General features: G+C 35.7%; 1 protein-coding gene across 1 annotated transcript in view; it reads right to left on the bottom strand.

Moving 5' to 3' along the window:
• The window catches only part of LOC106469310 (nitric oxide-associated protein 1-like), a 43952-nt gene that overhangs the window by 12078 nt on the left and 12671 nt on the right, over positions 1–19203 (bottom strand). Inside the window, exons 3-5 of the mRNA XM_013929800.2 lie at positions 11618–11785; positions 9290–9435; positions 3335–3466 (exon numbers count right to left, since the gene is read on the bottom strand). Coding sequence (XP_013785254.1) covers positions 3335–3466; positions 9290–9435; positions 11618–11785 — 446 coding nt within the window. The remainder of the gene's footprint in view (positions 1–3334; positions 3467–9289; positions 9436–11617; positions 11786–19203) is intronic.

The raw sequence follows: 19203 nt of genomic DNA, 5'->3' as shown, positions 1-19203 counted from the left end.
AAATACTCAATATATTCATGGACAAAACTTTATTTTATTAGAAATACTTCACTAAGAAATATGACTTTTTGTATGTGAAAGACTTTTAATATTAATTGAAAGACTGTCAAATTTCGTGAAGATATACCCAATATATATAGAGTTATAAGTATTAAATTTATATCAACTTTAAGTGAGTACAAAAGGTCATGTATTGGGAGAGTTAAAGGCAGGAAATGATCCAGAGCTCAACAAATGGCAAGAAGCTCCAGCATATTGATGTGCATAATCCCTCCCCAACCCATCAGAGAAGCATCCATAAAAAGATGCAACTCCAGACAGGGAAGCAGAAGAGGAACACCCATTGTGGTGTTGTCTCTGTTGGCTACCAGGCTAAATAGATGAGTAGTGAGGGAGAGAAAAGTGTAACCAAGTCCAGGATATCTTGAGTAAGATTCCACTGATCATGCAACATCCATTGAATGGTGCATATGTGAGCACAACCAAAGGAGATGAGGGTTTTCATGGAAGTCAATGTCTGGAAAAGAGAGAGAACCTTGCATGCAGTAAGAGAAGGAGAGGATTAAGCCTTGAGAACTAACAGCTCGATCACTTGCAAATGAAGTTGAGAATGCTGGGCACGACTGAGACAGTAGTTGAAAAACACCCCCAAGTGAATAAAGGATTGGGCTGGAAGAAGAAATTTCTCCAACTTGACAAGCCAACCCACTTAGCCACTTTTCGAAGAAGCACCTGGGTTTGCTCTTGAAAGGTCTGACAGGATGGAGCTAATAACAGGCAGTGAGAATGGATAAAATGAGCAAAAGGCCCTGACCACCTGATAAAATATGTAAGGAGCAGACACAAAGATAAACGGCAAAGCCCAGAATTGATAAACTCGACCCTTGTGGACAAAACAAGGTTAAAAACTGAATGTTGTGGAAATAAGGAAGTGAAGGTAATCATCCATGATCTCCACCTTCATCAACCAAAGACCCAGAGTAAATGCCCACCAAAATGTGAGGAACAACTCCTTGGTGAAATGAAGAAAGTCAATGAAGCAGTTGAGACTGGGAAAGATCTGGAATAGAATCGAGGAGATAGATGACTGACAGGTTCTATAAAATCATTGAGAAAAAAAGTCTGAACTGGTTTGAAGAGATGTTGGCAATAAATAGGATCCTGAAGGGGTGGGGGGGTTGGATGTGGGGATAAGAGAGGAGGATTGAGAAAATGAAGAGAAACACCTTCTGACAACACCTGAAGCACTCAAGTATCTGAGGTGAAATTACTCCATAAATGCACAAACTTGGTTAAATGTACTCTGACCTTGCCAAAACCTACGGGATAATCACCTGTACCATTGGGGGCTAGGGGGACCTGGTGATGAGTAATTTGGCAGTTAGCTACCACGATCTGGGAAAAAGGAACAGATAAAGGGCTAAAAGGAGGAGGGTGGGAAATGGAAACTGGAGCAGGTGAAAGCTGCAATAGCAAGAGACCAAGGTTGAAAGGGAGGAGTATTCCAATGAATCAGGAAGATTTCCAAAAACTGTTGTACATAAAAACAAGGCAATATCAAGATACCAACAACAGAGGTGCCATGTCAGAAGGGAAAGGGCTGAGGAAGACAAGCACACCAACATGGAATACATAAAGGAGTGAATATCCTCTGAAAACCTTGCAGGGGAGCTGTGGATAGCCTCAGACAGGAGATGGATGGAAGAGAGGTATCTCAGGAGAGTGGAGAGGGATAAACAGAGGCAGAAAAATTAGGCTTAGGTAAATCTCACATATGTATTAGGGTCAGAAGGAACCCCACAGCTGGATCAAAGACTCTGAGGTTTGATAATCAAGAAATGGAAAATTCAAATGATGGTACACCAAAGTGTAATTATCCAAGGTATGAGGAGGATAAGGCATGCTGACCCCAGAACAAAACTGCTACAAACTGGATCCCAATATCTGGAGAGAGAGGAAAAATCTGGTAGTCAGATCTGGGAAGGGGGCAGAATGCAATAGGGAAGGAGAAGAGTCATAAATCATAGAGAACACAGACACAAGGTAACATACCTATGACTACTTATCCATAAAGGCTGAAGACAGTCTGGGAGCATCCACAGGTGGAAGACAGAATTGCATGGCAAAGGAAGAAGGTTGAAAAAGGCTTCAAAATTGTCATTATTATCTTGTCTAGGTTCACAAAGAAAATGAATATCTAATCTAGGATCAGGAGACATCACAGACTGCATAATGGATTCCATTTCAGCCAAAAGCCTGAAAAACTGCAGATGGAGGTGCAGTAGTAGTGCAGTGTGAACTACTACTGTAGTATTAGTGATTTCAAATTCGGCAAACCATATTTCAACTGCAAGCGGAAACAAAAGGAACAACCTACAGGAACTCAAGTTAAATTATAGAAAAAACAAAATCAGAAACAACTAAGTTATTGAAGAAATTAAAAAACAAAAATCTACATCAAACACAAGCAAAATTTGAAAAACTTCATGCTACAGTGCCAAATTGAGAAGCAAAGATTAGGTTCTACAGTATAGAGGGAGTGTAACACTCCTATTGGTGGAGTGTTGTTGCATGCTTATATGCATGCTACAGCACAGCTGTACCACTATAAATAAGTGGGGTAGGTGGGAGTATCAAGACTAGTGACAAGTGAAAACATTTGTGCATATAGAGGGAGTACTGAGAGGAGGTAAGGTATTATTATCAAAATTCAGATTTCTGAAACCAACAACTAATTTCAGTACAATACTTTTCATTCACTACTATATAAGGTTAAAAATCAGAATATGATCTTTGTGATGGTTATTTGCTTAAGATCAGAATAATTTTCAAAGATAAGAATCTCCAAGTTTCTGAAAAAAATCTGTGAGCAGTACAATAAACTAGTTCAACCAATAAATGTACAGTTGAATAAATAGGTGTAAAAAACCAAAAATATTAAAATTTGACTGAGAGAAATAAATGTGTGTTTAGGAGACAGCATGAAGAAATAAAGAATAAATACAACAAATGAAAAATCTAGAAGTTCAATGTTTACAGTTCAGATCTTCTACAGATACAACAGAAATGAGTTTGTAACACATTTGCATTTTTATTCAAGAAACAAAATAAGCTTTGTGTAATGCTAAAATATCACTTCTATAAAATTATTTAGTAAAAACTTGACAAAATAAAATTGTATTTTTAATATAATTCTTAAAGTTGAGTTGTGAATGTGCACTCAGAATAATAACTGGTAGACCTACCTACTGACATAGTTCTTTAATTTGTTTTTAAACATCAATTATGGCTCAGTAATCACCATATAATCTATTTTACTTATAATAACATTTACCTTTATTAAATCAATTCTTGCAAGTCCAGCTATAAAAAGGGTCTGCAATGGCCTTAATTGAAATGTACGAGGAATAATAATTTCTCTTGGTAATGTTTTCAGTAGCTCCTCTGTTGTCAATAGGTCTAAGATCTGTAAAAATTAATCATCATTTGATTTTCTTATGATTATATGACTGATTTTCAGAAAAAATAACTCAGATATATAAAAGTTAAAGCAATAACACAGTACTTACAGTATCAGAAGCTTAAATGTGGGAGTAAAATATATCCCCACAAATCAACTGCTTTCCTTTTCTTTTTCTTTGCACAAGAAGGCTGATGACTGCTAACCAAAGTTTTATCCTTTTTATAATTTCTTCATTTTATGTTTACTGTACGTTTAACAGAACCATTTACATTTTTTATTACAACTGTCATAATTTTATGTTTAATATTTTATTGACAATCCTAAAATATTTAAATTGGAGAATGAAAATGTATTTCTGATGGGTTTTTACCTCACCTCATCCAAAGCCATCTCGACCTTGATTTGCCCTTAAGCATTGTTAAAACATTTTTCTCTAATAGCGCACCAGTCTATAATACTCCTTTATTTTTGTGCCATTTCAGAATGTGCATATCATGTGAGTATCCTTCACAAGTCATACTGCACCACCTATACTAGTGCAGGAATAGGTGTTATTCTAGTACAATCCTCACTTTTGAAAATTGGCAGTTACAAATTAAAACATACAGTAGGAAGGAAGGGTGGGAAGTGGGTGAGTGGAGGTAAGTACCTATCAGAAATACACATTCAGTGTAAGAAAAGGTTAACTTTAAAAATGGTACTACCTCCTCTCACCCAAAACTAGAATCCCAAATTGAAAAAGGTGATGGGGCTGGTAAAGGCCCAACAGTATTTGTATAAGTGGATAACAGCCACCTGAAAAGAACAGGTGTGTCAGAAGAAGAAAGTAAGGCACACCTATGGGGTATAGCACTACTTCTGGAACAGGTATGCTTCTCACCCAGCAACAAAACAGTAATATATATATATATAGGGTGGAATGTATGAGGCAGGCACCATATACCCAAGAAAAAGATGTACAGTAATTTGCTTTGGAGTAGTGCGGTATAACTATGACATGAATCAGCATAGAAGGGACATACGAAATGTCTAGCATGTAATCGACAACAGGCCTGATGAAATATGTGCCAAGAGTCCTGTCTTGTCAAGGATATTGGAAATGAGAGCAATCTTTCCCTTAAAAAACCAGGGGAAGCATTATAAACAAGTAGTGAGATGAAATTTTGTCTGATAATTTGGAATCAGCCCATTGTCAACAGTGCATTATTCGTCCACATATGTAGTAGGTCATAGTATGTGATATAGGAATAATTAGTCATAGTAAAGTGCCAGATAAGGACTATAAATGGTACATGAATAGGTCCAGTGCAGTCCACCCAGGCAAAAAACATCCAGGGGAAGCACCTTGGGATACGTCGGATTATGCCAAGTGTGGTCCATCTGGGCAAAACAACAGTGGAAGCACCTTGCATAATTTACATAGATCAACAAGATTGGTTCGCCCAGGCAAAAACCATCCAGGGGAAGTGCTTTGGATATATAATATTATGGCCAAGTGAGGTCTGCCGGGGCAAAAACATCAAGTGGAAGTGCCCTGAGATTCTATTGAGTAAGTCAAGTGTGGTCCAACTGAGCAGAAACATCCAGTGGAAGCACCTTGCATAAGCTTGAATAATATGATCAACAAGTGTGGTCAGCCCAGACAAAACATCTGGGTGAAGTGCCTTGGATTCAGAATAGTATGTTATTGCCTATTCAAGAATAATAACGACAACAGTCCTCTTTTCGCTGAGTGGGTACTTATAAGTTATGGGTTTGATTTCTTTCATTGTACAACCCCACTCAAGAGAAACCTCCAAGATCCACCACTCCAGCAACTGGGAACTGGAGTGGTAAGAATTCACAACTAAAAGAAAAAAGAGGGACAGAATACATGTTGGGGAGTCCAGAGGAACAACACACTGGAAACTGTGCAAAGGGTGTTTAAGATTCCCTAGTTTGAAAAGCAGAAAAACCAAGATTATAAGAATCATGGGTAAGTGGGGATGGGCAAATAATCTCCATCTGCTTTACTCATGAAGTCAATGAAAAGACAAATATAGTTAAAACTGCATAGGCAACAATAATATCAAAATTAAATAACACCATCCTTCTTTAAATAAAAATATATAAAAACCTGGCAATTGTTCAACATATTATTTAATCATGAAGTCCAAGAGTCATGCTCCTTTATATAAAATACATTGATAATAACATTTTTTATAAATATATGGATAGATAGATATACACATACCACCAGAAAAGCATCCAGTGGTCTTACAGAAACATCCCATCTCTACAATGAGTGTTTAGAAATACACAGATTTAGGGCAAAGATCAAATATGCAGCATATCTGACCAGGCAACACCTGCCACTTGGTGGGATCCTGAACAATGAAGTATATCATTTGAAAAAAATACAAAATAATAACAGGTCAACTTAACCCAATCAAAAGTGAACAGATGTGTGGAGAATTGCCACAGGAAGACAATGATACCCGATCAAGGAAGACACAGCAAAATCATGCAGATAGTGTGCTATGAATGTATTGGGAGTCATCCACATTCCTGCTTGAATGATCTCCTCCAAAGGTCGGCGGAGTTGAGCAGCTAAGGACATAGTTAAGCGACGGATTTGGTATGACAAAACACAGTGCAGCCAGCGACCTTCCATGGACAAGTCAGAATACGCTGGCCACAGGAGTTGCCAAACCCAGCCAGTAAGGGTAACAGGAGATTGGTCACAGGAAACAGGGGGATTCCTGGGAATAAATAGGTGGGAAAAGGAGCTATGAAAGAAGGTGATATGAGTCTCGTAACAACGCAGGGAAAGCACAGGACAAAAAAGACAATCCAAATCTGAACGTGAGTACAGGTGGGAAATAGACTGTAAGGAAATGGGAGAAAAGGTGAAACAACCTTCACAGGCAGCAGCTGTCTTAATAAGGAAGGCCCAATCTGGATAAAGGATAACATGAGAGGAATGGAAAACATTAATGGCATAAACATCAGAATGACTACAACCATGCCAGGAGGAGAAAGAAATAGGTCTTAAGGGAAAGATGGTACAAGGAACATGTAGCAATGGGTTCAAAGGGTGAACCAGACAGGACATGAAGAACAACATTTAGATCCCATTCTGGAAGAACAGAAGGACGTGGAGGACAAACAAGACAAAAGGAATGGAAAAGGACGGAAATAACTGTGGAGGCGAAAGCTTTACAGAATCAAGAGAAACAGAATGTGTCTGACAGAGCAGCCCAATAATTAGTAACCGTTGACATGGACAAACCCTGAACAAACAACCAGGTAAAGAATTGAAACAGATGAGGAACAAGGGTAAGAATGGGAACACCAGGAATAGGGTGAGGGATGGGGAGAAGAAAAAGAGGCACATGAAACTCGAACCAGTGAAGCTTGAGTGGGAACAGCCAGATGAGGCAAGCAAAATGCTAGGAATGACAAGGAGGAATGTAGTCTCCCCACATCAACCCTAGATTCTAAAGGCTCATGAAGACCCAAAAAAAGATGTTTCATGCAGAAAAGGGGCCTGACGAAGATCCCTCAAAGAAGGCAGGGGAGATGCACCCCCTCAAGTAATGCATCTCTCCCCAGCAAATCTCAACAATATAATAACCAGGTGTTGAGAGACAGTGCAAATGCCAATAAACAGGCCAGGGTAAACCACAGAAGGGTCCCGAGTTCATCAGAAAATTGATCAGGTGACTGGTGAAAGGATTGAAGCAACAACTGTAATTAGGAAATAATATGCAAAAGGGTGGTCAAGACAAGACAAATCCTAGAAAACTGAAATTGATTAAAGTGGATCAAAGTCCTCAGATTCGAGCACCGCTGGTAAGCCAAAAAATATTGATCCATCAACCAAAGGGGACGGGGCATACCTGCACCCAATAGCAATTGATCAGCAAAACGTTTAGCATGAACTCAGATGTCAGGTGAGCAATAGAAAACATAATAATCATAATAAGGTTCTTCATCCAACAAGGTAAGACAGGAATCAATGGCTAAGGATGAAAGATTTAAAATTTGACATACCTGATCAATAAGGTGTAGGAACGGTGAGGGCGGCAAACTCTCCTGACTGTCAACATTATATGACTGACCAAAAAAGGCTGGAGCCAGAAAAATAGAGTCCAAATTATCTTCACCCTGAACAAATATTTCCTCAGAAGCTTGTTCAGGGGGGAAAGGGAGAACAAACTGACTCCAGAGCAAAAGTGTCCAACTCCCTGTGAATTAAAACTTGAACTTTTATGGTAGAAATCATCAATCTACCTTCAGGGGACTAGTGATATTATTATCCTCAATATTGGTGGGAACTTCATCATGTGCCACCATAAAATTTGAATTCAAATTATGGAAGAATTTCTTCGAAAAACAAAACTAAAATTCGAAAACAAACATTTTAAGTTTAAACTTGTGAAGGACTGAATCGCAATCACAACAAAACATCAAGCATATGGAGTGAAGTAAACACACATCTATACACTGTAATGCCAATCGAGAAAGTGGGGATTGTACTAGAATAATAGAGGGAGCTACCTGCACTAGTATAGGCAGCACAGTATGATTGGTGGAGGGTACTCACATGGTATGCACATGTTCTGAAATGGCGCGAATAAAAAAGGGTGTAATAGATTGGTGTGTTAATAACGAATAATATTTTAGCAATGCTTAGAGGGCAAATCAAGGTTGATATAGCTTGGGGTAGTTCCGTTTTGGAAGCTAATTTTAGTCATTTCTGTGTTTCAACTATTACATTACTGTGGTTGCATTTGTTCCTTACTGATATATTTGTTTTAGAATTATGTGTATAAGCTACACAAATGCTACTTGTACTTATCAGCTAGTCAATAGCATCCATCACCGACTCTTGGTATACTCTTGTCTGATGGAATAGTGATATTTGCCCATTACCCTTATAGTACACCCAGAGTACAGAGTATGTTTCTATTGGTTTATTTGTTTGGTTTGAATTTTGAGCAAGTCTACATGAGGAGTATCTGTGCTATTCAACACCACCCACTGCCAACTCTTGGGCTACCCTTTTACCAACAAATAGTAGGATTGACTGTAGCATTATAATATCCCCCATAGATGCAAGAGTGAGCATGTTTCTATAGCAATGGATAATGAACAATAAACCCTCAGATTCACAGTCTGAGAATGCTAATCATTACACCATGCCTGGTCCTATTTAGGGTGATTAGGTGATTCCTCTTCTTTCTTTACAAGTCACCTTAGTAATCAAAAAAATGATACCTCAAAATATTAACAATACTTTTCTGTAGTGCACAAGTTGTATAATAAATGATTGCACTGATCTGCAACTATTTAAGCCTAAGTTGTTTCCTTAGGTAAAACAATTTAACATAGTCTATAATTTAAATGCAATTCACTCCCACTTTATGTTGTTTGGTACTTTATGGTGCAAAGCAACAAGGCTATCTGCACCAAACAACCGGTAAAAACAGTGAAAGTAAATTAAAGTAAAATCTATAAATACAGCAAGATAAAACCAATATATGTCAATAAAAGATTTATATATAATTAAAAAGACCTATAGTGTGTAAAAAATTAAAAATACAATCTAATCGGACAGTGTCACCATTACCAATGACACTGTCTAACGTCAGGGGTAAACTCTTAAAAAACATGTGTCTAAAATGGTGCCACCGCTCACGGTCATAACGTAAAGTGCCATTTTTAAGTTTTGTAATTATAAAATACATGCAAACTTGTTAATTATTGAAGAACAAGTTTTGTAAATCATTCTACATTTCTTTTTACTTTTGAAAATAATAAAAAATAGTTATGTACACATACTTGATCCTTATAAATTGCACCTGGGGTGTCATAACAAAATCTTCCTTTAGCAAACTCTGGATCATCTGGATTGAAAACAGTCCTAGCTGAAGGTATTTTTCTGGACTGCTCAGAATGCTCTTTTCTGAAAGTCATACCAATATGTCCTAGATGTGAAAATCAATAGAAAAACCACATAAATACACTAAAGTCAAATTGTAAAGTATATGATTCTAGCATGTTCAGTGTGTTAATATCTACAGACAAATCAAAAATTATTTATGTGACAGGATTAATCAAACCTTATAAGAATGATTAACATACATTAAAACTGTGACATTTCAACATAGAAGTGAGCCATAGCACCATGGGAAACAAGTTTAGTAGCCATATATTTGGTTCACAGTGAATACCTAAAATCTGACAGTGCAATGTCACCCCAGATAAACTTATGGCTGGATATATATCCTACAGCCATTTCTGGGGAAAGGATATTCATATAGTGAGATAATAAAATGATGATGAGCTAAAGAAACAACATTCCAAATAAGAGAGCCTTTATTATTTTTCATGAAAGAATAAAAACTTGCATGCAGACCATATGGGAGACAACAATGAGTTCTAAAATCATATACAAAACAAATCTAGTGTAAAGCCCTCATCTGCAAAGTTCAGTGGATGGGAATGCCTAGATGGACCAATAGCTTCCTTGTTATCCTTAAATTTTATGTTAACACAATGTTTATGAAAAAAAAACAAAAAAACACTCCAACCTGTAAAGCCATTGTGATAAAATTAAACATATATCTTAACAAGATAATGCACAAAAATTTTAGGTTAATAACAATTCACAATCCAAACGTTCATGAGCTTCCTGCAACACCTTGAAACCAATGGATGTTTTCATGAGGAATGGAGCCTAAGCCTGCTTAAAGATTGTCTTAGAAATCAATGCCTACATATAGTGGAATGTCTGTGTAAAGTTTATCAATACATGTGATCTAATACTGACATTGCTGTCATTCAAAGAAGTTACTTACAAAGGAAACTGCAGTGTTTTGGATTATCACATGAGTACAATCAATGATTTAAGTTCCAAGAGCAACTGGGGCCTAGAACATTATTTTTAATAACATGATCAACTCTCACTATAAAAAAACTTAATTCCTTATAGCTAAAAGTATGTGGTTATGAAGTTAATTTATGTCACATTTATATAGCATTCACTGTAGAATATGGTTCAGAGAAATCAATTTGTTTTTCACTAATGAAAATGTTATCATATTGTAATAAGTTTTAAGAATATTAAACAATACTGTCATAATGATACATGCCTGTAAATAAATCATTTGTAACATTTTGCTTTCACATGTACACATGACACCAGTTTTTGTGTAAATGCAAATGATGGTAATGTATGCAAAATAATTTAAATCTAATTTACAGAGATTTTTCTTATTTTAAATTTCAAACAGAACATAGGATTTAAATATGTATATGACTTTTCTGAGTTTATAGTTTGTAGTGCTAACTACAGAATATTTGTCATTTAAAAACAAATAAAATAAAGTCTTTTCTCCAGATATAGAAAGATATAAGTCAGAACTTATTTTGTTCAACATTTTGCTATTTTGATGTACAGCTTATTTAGGGTTCATACCAAACTGATTGATAGGATAACATATGTTAGTTTATGTATATTACCGTGTATAAATGGTAATGAAAGTGCTTAAAATCAGTCCAAAGAGGCTGACACAGCTATATTTTTTTTACTTTAGTTGGATATGCAAACATGTCAGTACAACACCCATCCTTCAACAACATGGATTTTAATACATTTCTATATTTTAACATATTGTGTTGTCAAAACAAATCAGTTTTACTATATAAATGTAGCAATTTATTAACTAGTTTTCAATATATGACTGAGAGAGGCTTCTTAATGCAAGCCTACAACAATCATACTAAAAATATACATTTAATAAAGCAATAAATCTTCTCTGAAACAGAATTATATTTAAATAGTCAATAATCAATCACCAAAAACTCTATGAAACTAATAAACTATTCAAAACATTTTCTGATAAAGAAATTATATGTAATGCAAGTCACTAAAACTAACTGGGTAGTATGATGCAAGCAGGACAAATTTAATAATATTGAATAAGAAAAAATTAAAAGTAGAATATTTATATTTTTTCTATATATTCACTTTTCCTTATTTTTCACCTTGTCTTGGAAATGAACTGTAACCACAACTTTAATAAAGTACTTTAGAGACAATAAATCTAAACTGCATTACCTACAATATAACAACATTAATACACATTCTTTAATTAACATTTTTACCCAAAAGTGTTGCATGTTTTGGGTTTTGAGTCATCTGATAGAGAGATTTTCGTAACCTAGTTTCTTCTGAAGCTTTTCTCTTATCTTCTATTAGCCTCATTGTCCTATAATACAGCCTCCAACCACTTGGTCTCAAGATTGGGAACTTGAGCAAATTTAGTGTAGTTCCTAGTCAGAAATATTCACAGAAAATCAATTAATAGTTTTAATAATATACAGACTATACAGAAATACACAAGATGTTCTCAAAATGTCTACAAAGAAACTATATTTATTACAAGTACAATAACAGAGATAAATTACTCATGTCACTTTTAAAGCTAAATGGACTATATTTAAAAGAACCACTTTAAGTTTCTTGACATGAGTCTTCAAGGTACTGTTGTGATAAAGATATATTCTCAAATTAAAAGAAATTACAATTTAGATCTAAAATAACTCTTTATAAGTTATGCAAAGAAATCTACTGGAGTTTAATGATATCTATTAATCCTTTTTAATACTTATTTCAAAAAGAACCTATTCACCTGTTACTAAATAAATATATAAAAAATCTGGCAAGTTACAAAAAAGAAAAATGTGTGTGTGTGTGTTCTTAAAATTTTTTAAATACACTGTTAATTAAAACATTTGAAGAAAAGTGGGTATGGTGTGTGACGTGAAGTATATCAGTGAACAACACAGATGAACTGAAACTTTTAAGAACATCTCATCTCAGTCAACATAGTAAACTCTGTAAAAGACAAACCAGAAGCACACAAATAATGTACCTTTAAACTGTAAACACAGGAAACTGTTAGTATTAACTATGTATACATCTTATATGTTGGAAAAGTGACAACAAATAAGAACACAGATCACCACATGAGAATAATAATGGTAATTTTAACTAGTGCAACATTAAACCTAGAGCTACCCACTGGATACATATGAACCTCACCAATATTTCAAAGAAGTATGTTGATTTTAGTGCAAAGTTGTTTGAGGGTTATTTGCATAAGTGAAGAACCCATATTCAAGGTCCCTAAAAGTATTCAAGATAAATGCCTGTCCAAACTAAAAACAGATCTCATAAAAAATTCTTGAAGAATTTTATACCAAATCACAAAGAGTTTAATGAAACATAACACAGTTAAAGAAAATTTAGCAAAAACAACAATGGAGAGAATTAATGAACTTAAAAATATAGCTTAGCTTAATCATCACAAGAACTGACAAAGGAAATAAACCTATATACTCAACAACAGTCAATAGATCACATTAATGAATGAAGTTTTAGGGGAGTTGTCAAAATACATAATATTAGTTGAAAACTAAATTCCATCTAAGAGAATTAGATGAACTGTGTTTTACATAATTAAAAAAAAGTAATGCATTAGTCAATAAATAAACAGTTTGTAGCAGAATAGCAAAGTCAGAACACTAGAGTTCTATGGTTCACCAAAGGTGCATTAAACACCCTTAGAAATAATTTTCAATATGTTCACTTGTTCCACTTTCAACTGAAACCCTGTCATCTTTCCTGCCAACTACAAAAAAACTTAGAACCTTATAATATATAATTAAAATTGTATTTAACATACATACCCCTATCATTTTCAACAGTTAATTAAATAGAATAACCAATCTTTTAATTCATAAAAATGGTTATCCTGGAGAAAAAGTTAAAAAAAAATAAACAAATAAGTGAAAACAAAACAAAGAAACCATTAGATATTCAATCCAACAAGAAAACGTAAAACTTTATCACAACCACTATCCCTTTTACTGAATATCAGCAACAACCTTGTCAGAATATGGAAACACCTCATCAAAAAGCACATCAGCATCAACTCATTAATCATATAAAAAAATCAAAAATAAAGAACATCATTGGGCAAAGTTATAAGATACAAATGAACACCAGACATGTGGTCAATTACAAGTGTGGGATTATAAGTCTGATTACGATTACAACATGAGATTACAATTAAAATTACACTCCAAAATTCTGGATTACAATTACAATTATGATTATTTGGCTATGATTACAATTACATTTTAAGGAAAAAAGCAGAAAATCAAAGATTAAAAACAAACTTTATTTTTTCATTAAATTTCACAATAGGTCAACAAGTTAATTACATATCACTCACTTGATCAAAAAACAAAGTTTCAATCAGAATTTTTATTCTCAAAATTTTTAAAGTCAACTGTTACAGCGAATAAACATCAGTTGTTCAAATCAATAGTCTGTCAAGTTGCATTTTTTGGGTTTAAGACTTTGCCTGCGATCGAGAAAAGTCATTCAACAAGAGCGCTAGAAGCTGGAATCTGAAGGCTTAAGCAGGCAGCTCTTGCCAAAACTTCATTTTTGTGGTGATCTGCTTGCTCTTTCCAAAATGCTAATGAATCAGCTTCCTTGGGTAAACATGGGCTACTGAAATATTCTGAAACTTTGGTTTTAATGTCTGGCCTTTGTCTTGGTCCTGTGCTTGTTGGCTGTTGAGGCGCATCCTGCATGAACCAGAGGAAGTTGGTTCATTTACAGAGTGGTGGTGTAGTGCTGTCACTATCAGAGTTAGAAGTCGAAGAAGTTGTGGGAGTGTCACTGTTCACAGCGATTACTTTGGCTAGCAGAGCTGCTCTCACTTCCTGCACCTCTTCAGGGGTGCACTAGGCCAACTTCTATCTCGGATTGAGAGCAGCAGCAATCTTGAATACAAGTGAGTCAACTTTAGAAAATCACCAATCTACAGATGTCTTGAGAGTTTGCACCATTGTACTGCTGTACTTTGAGGACAACTCGCGCATTTCAGTTTGAAGCTCATGGACAACAGGGTGTACAATGCTGGATGTAACTTTTTCTCCTTGAGTCACATCTGTGACCCATTCAAATAAAGTCAGAATTTCAACAAGTTCCTTAGCCATGTTGGTTTCATATATGTTGATTTTTCCACTTATTTTTCTGCATAGTAGATTCAGACACATTGAGGAGTGATCCAATAATTGCAAGCTGAGAGTTCTATCAGGTTGCATTGGCCGATTGGAGACATACCTCCCCTTCACCCTCAAATAGATCAGTTGCATGATTGGAGTGTCAAACATGGGACACCAGTTGGGATATCTTGCTCAACACACCCTTAACAGAATCAGCTTCCTTTAGACCATCATTGACAAGTTGTAATGTATGAGCAAAGCAGGTGAAATGAGCTGATTTGAAAGAAAATGTATTTTCAAGGGTGACTGACACTGGGTGCAATTCTTCATCTGCATAGCCATCATTTACATCATCATCATCCTCTTCATTGGTCAGTGGTATCTCTGCTTTTTCAAGCAAGCGAAATGTCTTCATCATATTTGAGGCATTTTCATGACACCTTATTTTGAATGCCAAATGATGTGACAATATTCTCAAAGTATTGAAGAATATTTTCAGCATGAAAACATCGTCAAGCCAACATGACACTTCGCATATTGAAATCAATAATGAAGTGAGCAATCATTTCAAAAAAGTATCTCATTTGTTGATTTGTCCAGATGTCCATGGTGAGGCAAATCTTAGATGCCTGGGAAAGGAGAGTTAAGATTTCAGCATGCAATTAGGCATTCTGTTGATAAATAAGCATTGTATTAAGATGTTTCCATGAAGGCATGGTATAATGGGGCAGTGCGATGCTAAGTAAGTTAGAAAATGCATCACTGTCAACAATTGATAGAGGCATTAAATCTTTGGCAATGAAAGCGACAATAGTCTCTGTGATGGCTTGTTGTTGACCTGGATCTGAAGATTGCCATTTTTTAGTAGGATTTTGTTGCTTGGATACAAAGGAAAGTAATCCAGGTTGGTTAACTTGCTCTGACTGACCTGTTTTGTTGAGACTTTTATAAACATCCTCTGAAAAAATAACATTTAATGAGGTTTTGAAATTAGAGCATTGACTAACATTATAGCAAGTCTGACAATCAATCTATCATCATCAGACTGAAGCCTGAAATAAATATCCACAATGATATGATGGATTGACGGTAAATGATATTTTATTGAATCAATCTAAATAATCTTCACAGATAACAAAAAAAATGTCTACTAGAAAAAAAAATCATTACCTGCAGATGCTTAAGCAATTTTGATGTAGTCTTTCCTGTAGCAGAAATTGATATTGAACAGTTTTTACATTTTGCCTTATAACTGCCCAAAGTACTTCTGTCGTAAGAGTATTGAAATGATGAAAACTGGTGTTTTGGTGGCTGCCATTTGAAAATACATCAGTTTTTGCAACATTAACTTACGATTACCACTTATCCTAGATTACCACTAGAGTGCACCAGAATGAAACTATAAACTAGCTTTCAATCTGGAGATGCACTTATCTTGGGCTAGGAATGAATAATTACTTTTTAATTCACCACACTTGCTCCTCTAAACTTAGTGATCCAGGGCTGAGGGGCATTGACTTACTGGGTAATGAATTGATGTCTGAAAATCTTTTGTTTGTGTGCAGAAAATTGGAAAGCTGTGAAAACCACTTCAAAAATGTTAATGCCAGAAATGCATTTTTTGAAGCAGAAAGACATCCAGAATTTTAAATGTAATCATATTGTAATCACAGATTATGATTACAATTCCTTATGAGTATGATTGCAATTACTAGGCCTTACATATTTCTGATTACGATTACAATTAGTTTGAAAATGTAATTGATTAAGATTATTGATTACAATTACCCATGTCTGAAGAACACCAAAGGAATAGTACATGAAATTAAATGTGACCCATGTTCATGATGATGGTCCTTATTTGTAAGAAAAATTTCAGGTTAAAAATTCTAAAGCTCTCACCATCTAATTTTGTTCTAATGTATAAAGAAACATTAAATGTCAAATTTATCCATTTTGGACCATATTCAGAAGTTGCTCAATGAAGTTGAAGTTCTAGACTGCTTTGGCCTGGTACTGTATGTACTACATGATATAAAGACAAATTGATGTATTATAAATGATTTATTTAAAGTATATTGTTATTCCATTAGATGTACAACAGTATAATTACATAACTATATTACTTTGGTATGGTTATTCACTTTTACAATGTTATTGTTTCCTTTTTGCTGTTAGAAAAGCATCTTCTATGATTCTGCACAACTTGAAAGATGAATTGTTTCTGCTATTCATTTCTTTGTTATGATGGCATTATGCTCATCAATAAGGGCCACACCCCTTTCAGCATTGTCACTTATCACATTCAAGTGTTGAACTATCTGTACTGTTTTCCTGTAGTCCTGTCTGAACTCACATGACTCAAGTTCATAATACAGAAATCCAAATGGAATTTCAAGGTACCTGAAGAAGTCTTTTGTTTTTTGTGATGAAATCTTCAATTTACATGTCCTCAAACTTCCTGATATTCCTTCTCATGTCTTCCTTCTCAGTTGGTGTCTTTATCATTGCTTGTCTTGCCTCTGTGGATACAGCTGAATCAAAGAATGTGAAATCAACGAGTTCCTCATTTGAGATACCATAGATGGCCAGTACATTTTTGACAGGCAGATTTTGAAAGAGTAGAATTCACCTTTTTATACTTAACTAGACATTGAAAGAAGTTAAAATCACTGTGAGGAGCAGAAATGGCATGAGGAGCAGTGAACCATACCTTGAGATAGACTTGAACACAGAGATGCAGATGTTATGGAGTCCTCTTCTCTCACAGCCATAAACATTCAAATTTTGAGGGCATATAATGCCTTGGCCATCCACTGTGCATGATGCAGTGCTCCAGGTAATATAAATTGCACTCCACAAGGTGGGATGCCACCAAGAAAGGTTATGGCTAGTTAAAGAAGCTCTCAATAATTGTTTCTAGGTTGAATGACCTGATGCCATCTCATAGCAAACTCAATAATACTGTCCTTAACTTCCTCTATAGCTTCTGCTACTTCATCATGGTCAGCTGAAGTTTCATAACTGGATTGGTCCATGCTCACTAACTCCCCCTATGTATTTGTACTCATAAATTTTCATTCTTTGATGATGCAATAAGAAAATGTGGACTGAAAATGGGTGGGAATGTATGCAGAGGTATCTATCAGAAATACAGATAAAGAAAATGTTAACTTCCAGGGCAACAACTCACCCCTTCACAAAGATTAGTTAGAAACCCATGTTCATATAGTGGAGAGACCAGTGCAAAATTTACCTAAATGACCACATTTCAGAAAGTGTCCAAATGATGCCCATGGAGTGTGACTGCATCTTTTGTCATCCACAGTATACTTTTCACATGTATAAGAAAAGAGAAGAGGCACAGAAGCCAAATTTGTGTCCCAGCAATGGTTGGAAGTGGTACATGACCATCCAAGTACTTGTAGCCAAGTTGTTAGGAGCCAATATATGTAATGTGGTTGGGGGCTCATTCACACCAAACTTTGTGTGCTCACCTCAACTGTACCACCACACCCAATGTATCAAAACAAGCTGTGGGAAGAAGGCACTTGTGATAAGTATCAGCACTCACCTTAATTCTATGGGATCAACTCCAGCTATGGAAGGAGGGCACTTTATTGTATATAGTATGAATAATTACTCAACTCAACTTGACTATCAATCTCCACAGGCCTTATGGCAGTTGCAGGAGAAGGGTATGTGAGAGATACATCATAGGTGTGTATGAAGATCTCACCCCAACTCTAACCATCACATTCTATGGGACTTCCACCAGCTGCAGAAGAAGAGCATATTTTTTATATGGTAAGGACCAGTATTGAGTGTGACCATCACGGCTCTACTAAACAGACAGTGGCAGCAGGAGGGGGATATCTAAAATACAAATATTTATTGATTCTGTATAGTGAGTGCTCATCTCTACTCAAATTAATATAGGTCAGTTTATCTGCCATAGAAGGGCACTGTATTATGCAGCATCGGTCCCTATGTTGTGAGTGCACTCCTCCCACAACTCTACTGAACAGGCTCAGGCTGCAGGAGGAGGGCATGTGTGGCAAGGTTGATGTATCTGAGTTATATGTGGGGTTACCTGCACTATACTAATGGTGTTACCACACCCCAGGAATAGAGATTTGATCATACAAGTTACTAGAGGTTTGATAGGATCCCATTTAAGAGATTAGAGAACCAAAGTAACATTCCAGTCAGGCAGAGTGAAGTATGAGAAGGATCTATGGATAAGAAAGTAACAGAAAAAGAGTATAAAGGACTAGTGAATAAATTATCCTGTGGAATCTGTATAGGCCGAAGGTGATAAAAATACCACCCTATAGCCCATGATGAAAGAGACAGACAAGCCACAGTTGAACAGACACATGAAGGAGGAGATAACATATTATAATGCACATCAGTCAGATGACAGAGAGACCGGTGGTGATACATACATCATGTACTTTGTTACACAAAAGAGAAATAAAGATGACAAGTGGGACAAAAAGAAAGCCACACATGATTGGAGGGAATGACTCAATGAGTGATGCACATGTGAAAATGAAAGGATGTCATTATTTGATGAAAGAGTAGCATGTGAGGTTTCATCAGAAGGGATAGTATATTGGGGGGGGGGGGGGGTTCTAGAGTGATATGATAGTCGTCTGAGAGGT

This window comes from Limulus polyphemus, unplaced genomic scaffold, assembly GCF_000517525.1.
Source record: "Limulus polyphemus unplaced genomic scaffold, Limulus_polyphemus-2.1.2 Scaffold3417, whole genome shotgun sequence".
In the NCBI taxonomy this organism is placed as follows: Eukaryota; Metazoa; Arthropoda; class Merostomata; order Xiphosura; family Limulidae; genus Limulus; species Limulus polyphemus.
This window is presented reverse-complemented; position numbering and strand designations above follow the sequence as displayed.